The 8,203-nt window shown below is 34.4% G+C and overlaps 1 protein-coding gene across 1 annotated transcript; it reads right to left on the bottom strand.

The window, feature by feature from the left end:
* Positions 1-2,271: 2,271 nt before the first annotated feature.
* LOC113339520 (putative RING-H2 finger protein ATL21A) lies at positions 2,272-3,181 on the bottom strand. Its single transcript, XM_026584772.1, has 2 exons — positions 2,451-3,181; positions 2,272-2,284 (listed from the first exon to the last, which is right to left on the bottom strand). The coding sequence occupies exons 1-2, from the start codon at positions 3,179-3,181 to the stop codon at positions 2,272-2,274; spliced, it is 744 nt and encodes a 247-aa protein (XP_026440557.1).
* Positions 3,182-8,203: the final 5,022 nt, after the last annotated feature.

The raw sequence follows: 8,203 nt of genomic DNA, 5'->3' as shown, positions 1-8,203 counted from the left end.
AAAAAGCACTTCAGGATTTGCATTTCATATGGGATCTGGGTATTTTTTTTGTCATCAAAGAAACAACAGGTGGTTGCATTATCAACAGCAGAAGCAGAATATATTGCGACAACATTTTGTGGCACTCAAGCTGTGTGGATAAGAAGAATGTTAAGTTCATTAAATCATGAGCATATAAATCCAGCAAGGATTATATGTGACAACAACTCAGCTATTGCACTCACAACAAATCCTGTTTTTCATGGAAGAAACAAGCATATTGATATAAAATATCATTACATTCGTGAGTTAGTTAAGAATGGAGAAGTGGTTGTGAACTTTTTTCCAAGCTCTGAACAAGTTGCAGATATTTTTACAAAATCATTGAAGACTGACATATTTGAGAACTTACGAGAAAGACTTGGAATGACTAGTCTACATAGTCTTGGTTTGAGGGAGGCTGTTGGAATCAAGTCTAACCAAGACTATGACTTGAATCACATATTAGGATGATGTGAAGATCATATGCACAGAAGTGATGTGAAAATCATATGCACAGAAGAAATGTGAAGATTATATGCACACAGATTTAAACAAGCAAATGCCGTACACTGTTGCTTGAATATCAAACGTTAAAGTTTCTTGAAGGAGTTATATTCTGGGAATGACTTGAATTTGAAGTTTATTTTGTTCTACAAATTTGTGTACTTTAGAAGTTTGAGTTATTTAGATATGTCTTAGTATTTCCTTTTTTGAGAACTCATGGTGTTATTGAGTTGAATAAATAGGATACATAGCCATGAAATAAGTGTACTAGAATTATTAATTGAATGAGTTGCTTAGAATTCACTCTTGAAACGTTTCTTTCATAAGTCTTTGTATATCAGATAACTACATGTCTACTTTCTATGAAATTAATACTACATTAAATCTTATGAACTCTAAGCCCGCCTTAAATTTTGTCTTAAATCTTTTGGAGTATCAACACCGTTATTTTCTCATCATCTTAGCAATGTAACTGTTTCAAGTATTAGGTATTCCATTTTGATTTTATAGTTGATGGCCAAGCCTCGTAAGCGGGGAAAATTCACATCCGCCAAAATCTGTAGCATGAATTATGCGAATTTCAGCTAGTACGAGTTTCGACAAAATATTTGCACGATACCAAGTAGACCCAGGGGCGGAGCCAGTCCATTATAAGGGTAGCCAGTTGCACCTTCTATCCAGTTGTCTCCAAATCCTAATATAGGCCCAACAATTTTTTTTTTATGCATAAGCCTATTTTTGTTTTTTTGTACCCTAAAAAATTTTGTTGCACCCCTTAGCAAATTTTATACCCCATCTCATAGTTTCTGGGTCTCCCTGAGTAGGCCTCTAATTTAGTGTTTTAATCACTGCGACTGATTAAGTAGATCGATGAAGGATATTTTCATTTCCCACTTAGTAATGGAAAATAATGAATTTGTTTAGTATTTCATCCTAAAATAAATAATCAAATATAGAGGCTAAAATGAAGGACATTTCGTTGCAAAAAGTAATTTATTATCCGCAAAACCTTCATAGGTTTCCGTATTTGATTAATTTTCGCGGTTAATCGATTTCACTACAACATCAGATGAAAGCACTAGTAAGTCTAAACGAAATCACTTACCATTTTCGGGATGGTAATGAATCCATCATTCTAAATAGCTGGTGGTAGTGGTACTTCTGGTAGACAGAATAATGTGGCAAAACATCCCCCTGTCTTAAAGGAGCAATGATTATGCCAAAACACTCCCTTGTTCAGTCCCGTTCATGACCAGTCAACAACACTACATAAAAGGACTCGTTGACAAAAACCGTTGCAAAGTCCACCGGAGGGGTAAAATAGCTATAAAAGCGTTGCCAAAAATAAAAAGTGTTACTTTCGGAAATTTTGATCAGGAACAGTAAATGTGTATGGAATAAGCGTACAAAATTGTCTTCATGTGATCCACCTGCATAAGATCAACAGCACTTGAGCTGGGCGTCCCTGTACGTTGTTGCTCAGATTAGAAATCCCCATTGACTTCTGTAAGGTTTGAGACTCCTGTGAAGTTTGAGATGAGGCCTGGTACTTGGGAATGTCAGTATAACTCGCACTTCTTAGTGATGGTGCTGAGCGGATAAAACTGAATTGGATCTCCTTTGACTTTTAGAGAAATTCAGGATTCAGAAATTAAATATCCGACCATACGCGCCGGAAAAGAAACATTAATGAGGAAGATATAAAATACATTCAAGGCATCAATTTTCAGGGTGATGCAAAACAACTTACAAAGATAAGCTGGAAAAACAAAGACAAGAAACACAAAAACAAAGATAATTACTATTCCATGCCTCAACAAGGAATCAAGGTCATCCAAGAGGAAAGACTCATAGACATCTACCGTGAAAATATTCAACATATGCCATAAAATAGTAAAATACTAGTTGACTATCTATTCATGTACCTTCTTTGTTTACAACTGCAAATAACACAAGCTATCGTTGCTATTGCAACAATCCCACCGAGAATTGGCGCAATTATTGTTGCTAATTTTTTCCAATCAATTTTTTTTGCATCTCCTTCTGGATCCTTGGTTTCTGCTTCTTTCGGTCTCGGTTTTATGGGTTCGACCCATGTAAGATAAAGATCATCAGTAGTAAAATCATACAAAGAACCGGTAGAAGAAGCTTTTGGGGAAATAGGTATATAAACAGATGCATCTACCTGACATCCTCCGTTAAACAGTGCATCAGTAACATTTTTGAAGGAGTAATAATAAGCTGAAGACAACGAAACCATTACAGTGGCTGTTGGGTTACTAAGGCAAGGAACATGTAAAATATCTCTTGAATATGCAACAACAGTTGGATTACTTGTTATTGATGGTGGACAATAGAAGAACACATAAACCCAATTACCATAAGCCTTGAAAGGTGACAGATCGCCATTTAAATATCTAAGACGTCGCGCAAGGCAATTATCCTTGTCATAAAGCCTTATCTCCTGATCAAAATAATCGATTTCTCGAACAAGAAACTCTTCCGACCGTGATAGTTCTAAAACTGTTTTACTTCTATCAAAAATATTGCAAGTGATATTAAAACCAGGGTAACCACATTCTCCACCCTGGCGATCATTAACTACAAACGGGAAGTCGATTTCTGGTTCATTTGAATCGTCCCCGCATCGAACCATAGAACAGTTTTCTTGACATGTAATCATGTTAACAGAAAAGAGAAAGAAGAATAAGTAAGAGATAACGAATTCCAGAGAAAACAACATCGTTTAGGGGGTGTTTTTAAATTTTGACCGAGAGTATATATATAGTCAATTGTACCAATTTTACCTTGCAAGATAATGGATTATAATATGGTTGTTGGGTTGGTTGCATAGTTGGCTTGCGGGTAGCTTTCATATACATAGGTTTCTCAATAATAAAATAATAAAATAAAATGAGCTAAACCAATGAACTTAGTGCACGAACCTAATTAGTTAGGTGTTACGAGAGTTGACAATTCTACTTAATTTGGTGTTGAGGTTGTGTATATAATTGAGAACTCCATTTAAAAAACACAGAGGAAAATATATAATTTAAAGTCAGACAATGTCTTCATCATAAGATGCTCGCTGCTTGATTGATGTTTGTATTAAGGCTATGTTTAATGGAGCTTCGTGGGAATTACCCCATGAGTTTAATGGTTTTGGTAATCAAACATGAAGGCATGAAATCATGAGCCCTTGGGCACAGACAATTACAAAAAGTAGTCAACGGAAAATAATCTGGTAAAGAACAAACAACGAACTTTTAGTCAGCTAAGATTATTATCTTGGTTCTTGAAAATGGGAGTAGGTGGTTGATTCCAATTACTAGGTGCAAAAAATCCAGAAACAAGAAAATACAAAGTTGAGTCTTTTTTTCTCGATCAAAATACACAAGTAACTAAATCTTTCCATCGACGCTTTCTCTGCACATTTATTAATCCTCGTCGACAACTGACTATACACCAAGAACCTACTACTGCAGTAAGAATGAGTAATATACTCAAAAGAAAGTTTTCACCTGAAACAATTAAAAAAAATGTCTTTCCTGTTAGTATTTGATTAAATATCAAAGTTGCTAGAATATAAGTAACTAATCAAGAAATGTCCACATACCTTTCTCTTTACTACTGTTTACTCCAGCTGGTTTATCTTTCGGTTCATTCCATGTAAGGTAAAGATCGTCCGTTGTAAAATCATAAGAAGAAACCTTGGTTATAGCACTGAAGGAAATAGGAAAACTAACAGGAGCAAGTATTTCACAACCTTTGGAAATTAACACTTTGGTGATATTTCTATCAGGTTCGCTGCTGGAAGAAACCGTTACTCATACAGTGTTGTTTGAGTTATTAAGGCAAGGTACTTCTGTGATGCCGAGGGCACTTGCATTTTTGGAGATTGATGGTGAACAATTGAAAAAGTTATAAAGTTGATAAGCATAAGCCTTGAAGGGAAACAAATTGACATTTAAATTTTGTTGTTGAAGACGCCGCGCAAGGCACTTATTCTGGTCGTAAAGTCTTATCTCTTTATTAGCATAATCAATTTTCCGAACCAGATACTCCCCCGACTAAGGTAGTTTAAGAACTGTTTTATCTAAAGCATTGCAGATGAGACTAAATCCTGGGGAAGCACATCCAGCTTCCGGAAGATCTTTAACTCCGAATGGGTGATAATATCTGGTTCATACCCAGTGTGGCTGCACTGAACGCTGGAACATATCTTTGGACCTGTCAAAATCTTTACCAAAATAGAAAGATTAGAAGAAGAATAAGAAGTATGAAGGAGTCATGTTCACATATATATATATATATATATATATATATATATATATATATATATATATATATATATATATATATATATGTTGATCTTGAGTTGGGGATATATAAACTTTAGAAATGTAACAGTTGAACTTCAAATTTTGGTTTGAGAATTTTGGTTGTAACCCAAATGAACCCACCCTAGACAAACACTTGTAAAAAGGGGTTTGTAAAGGTGTTTAATGGTTTCATTTCCCAAATTACATAAAAACATTAGCACTTTGAGAACCGAAACTATGAAAAGACGGTGTGCTCGATAAAACCGGAAGATAATGATCTTCCTTAGCCGGCATGTTGATAATGACAACCAAATGAGATGATGAGTCGGCAAGATATTAATTTCATAATTTGTCGACGAATTTTTAATCGTCAAGGTTTAGAATGCCGGACACCAACGATTATAAATCTTACATATAGGTGGTCACGATTACAGATAAAACATTATGACAACGATTAAATAAAAAATGGTACACGGAGAAAGCTTGAATTTTAGATGTTATTGGTTGTCATGGTCGAAGTTGGGAAAAATGACGACCAACACAAAGTTATTAAGGTTATTTCCCAAACATGCCGACTAATAACAAAAATGTATGTAGAGAAATTGGTTTTTGGCGGCTATTGATCGGAAAGGTTTAACTTTCCCATTATGGCGACCTTTATTGTTATAAAATTTGTTGGAAAAGTATAAGGATGAATATCGTGTCGACTTTGTAAATTTTACTTTCAGAGATGAAAAACAATCACGATACTCAACCTAGGAAGATAATGACTAATACTAATCCTTAACTTAGACAAAAGAGATACCCTGACGACCGCCACTGCAATTCGATAACTTCGATTTTTCCAGACCTAATATGCCATTCAAACTACAAGCTAAAACACTAAATAGAGTTTAAAAGAATTAATCGACAATAAAAAAAATCTAATTGTAAATTTTCATTTTTATTTGATGACGATGAAATATAAAAAAGGAGAAAGGATTTTATCATTAGCTTAATAAGAGGAGAACCAAATGAACAAGATTGATATTCGGATCTAAACCAAAAAGCAAGTGGTTTTCATGCTCCCTACCTCCATAGGGATTCAAGCCTCATAATTACCAGAATCCGCTTTAATTCTAAGTAGTTTCGAAATAGTCTGCTAGTCTATGGCATTATGAAAAAAATAGTTTTAATTTTATTTAGAGAAAGGATAATTAGGTAACCTTAAACATATTAGACACACCCTGACCCCACCACTATGTTTGGGCTCAAGATAAACGAAAAAGAAACAAAAATAAAGCTTTTCCGCACAATCCCATTGCAAAATTCATGGAGGTCGCTAATATCTTGGACGGTGGATCCATCGATTAGCATGTACTCCCTCCTTCCTAGTTTAGATACTAAAATAAAGGATTTTTTTTTGTTCTAAAAGACTTGTTGTATTTCATATTTTTTCTAATTTGCCTTTAACTTGGAATCAACCCATAACATGGAGAATCGTGTCTTTCAATTTTCTAGACATACTCTTAATATTTTTATCCGTATATTTCCTTCAATTTGAATTTTTTCAAGTAAACAACAAAAATCTAGACATCTAAAATTAGAAATCTTAAATACTGGCCTAGGGCAATTGTGGAAAAAAGATATTCGTTTTATGTTTCTTAATCTTTGTACAAAATTTTATTTTGGCATCTAAACTAGAATTGGGGAGTAATAATCCGTTTTATTCGGGAATGGGTAATCCATGGATTTAGTACTTTAATTGTAGGAGCCTTGGTATTAATTAGATGGGTAAAAACTCTTCGAATACCTGACTAAATTTTAATCTTTTGACCTTCAAACTAAACAAATATCCAAAACCGTGTGTAAAGCTGAAAATTAGAAACGCTTAGATTGTTCTAGAATTAGGTTGAAGCGCTAAGCCAAATTTGCCACAACATTAAAATAAATGTTTTTCTAACAAGCAAGAAAGATGTCACCCAGCCAATAATGGGACCGAAAATATAGACAATATATCATACCTCTCTCGTTGATTGTGTCGGGTTATTGCCATTTCTGTTGTTTATTGGTGTTCCTGGAGTTCCTGCAAAAACATTTCACCTTTAAGCAGCCATTTTAAATGCTTTGAAGGCCATTGGAGTTCCTTCCACAACTTTAACATACATAGGCCATCGTCTACATTACAATCAAGCCACAAATTAAATCTATTTCCTAGTAAGGAAGGACGATTTCACCAAACAAATATAGGACGGGAAACATAGAAAGTTTATCATACCTGTCGGATTGTTATTTCCTGTTCCAATATTCGGCTGATTGTCTGGAACAAAAGAAAACATTTCTTAATTACAATTTGATCTCTTATATATGCAGCACGAATTAACAGCATTTTTCCTTGTTTTACCTTGATCGCTGCGTGTTTGTGGTTCCATCCACGTGAGATAAAGATCTTCCGTAACAATATTGTGGGAATAAATAGAAACATTATTGTTTTTCGATAAAGAAGAATTATTAGAAACAAATCTGGAGGGAATAGGAATAGAAACAGAAGCCTTTAACAAACAACCATAGTCTATCAGAAATTGATTAACCCTGACTTGAGTAGGGTCGCTAGAAGAATATGGTGTAATGAAGGGATGATTTAAGTAATTAAGACATGTAGCAGAAGAGAAAGTATAGAATGCAAGTATTTCAGAGGCTGTAATATTAGATCTTATAGATGATGGACAATAATAGAATCTATAGGTATGAGAAGCAAACTCCTTAAAGTAAAAATTAGTTCCTGCAGAATCTATATAACGCTGAAGAAGGCAATTTTGCGGATCGTAGTCTTATCTCTTTTTTAACATAATCAATATCTCGAACATAATATTTGTCAGGAATAGATGGAAGCTCTAGAAATGTTTTCTTCCAAATACTGCACGTAATATAAAAACCTGGGTAAGCACATTGTTCACCCTTCTGAAGTTCTTTTATCCCAAAAGGAAAGCTGATTTTCGGTTGATCAACATCACACTGAACACTTGAACAAGTTTCTTGACATGAAATCGTTCTTAGCAAGAAAAAGAAGAAGATGATATATGAGATAATGAAATCGAGAAGAGACACTGTGATGTACCCTTAAAAATGGTTATGATTATATCACTGCACCCTTACATATATCAATTCATACATATAGGAAAAAGTCCATTTAAATTTAATGGTATTGGTAGCCATGTTCATTTCCCACGTACTGTTTCAAAACCAAAAGAGAAAGTACTCATGTTTGATTTCTTCCTATGATAGAACACCAATATGATGAAGGTATATGTCAACCAACCTAAAAGTGTTGCCTTCTGGTATAGCGTGCCTAACGTTGTTATTACATGGGATTTCGA

Source organism: Papaver somniferum, unplaced genomic scaffold (assembly GCF_003573695.1).
Source record: "Papaver somniferum cultivar HN1 unplaced genomic scaffold, ASM357369v1 unplaced-scaffold_21, whole genome shotgun sequence".
In the NCBI taxonomy this organism is placed as follows: Eukaryota; Viridiplantae; Streptophyta; class Magnoliopsida; order Ranunculales; family Papaveraceae; genus Papaver; species Papaver somniferum.
The sequence above is the reverse complement of the archived record's forward strand: the minus strand, read 5'-3'. Positions and strand labels throughout refer to the sequence as shown.

What these genes read in the sequence shown, in the direction of transcription:
- LOC113339520 (XM_026584772.1), bottom strand. Translation starts at nt 3,181, where the DNA reads ATGGTTCGATGCGGGGACGATTCAAATGAACCAGAAATCGACTTCCCG.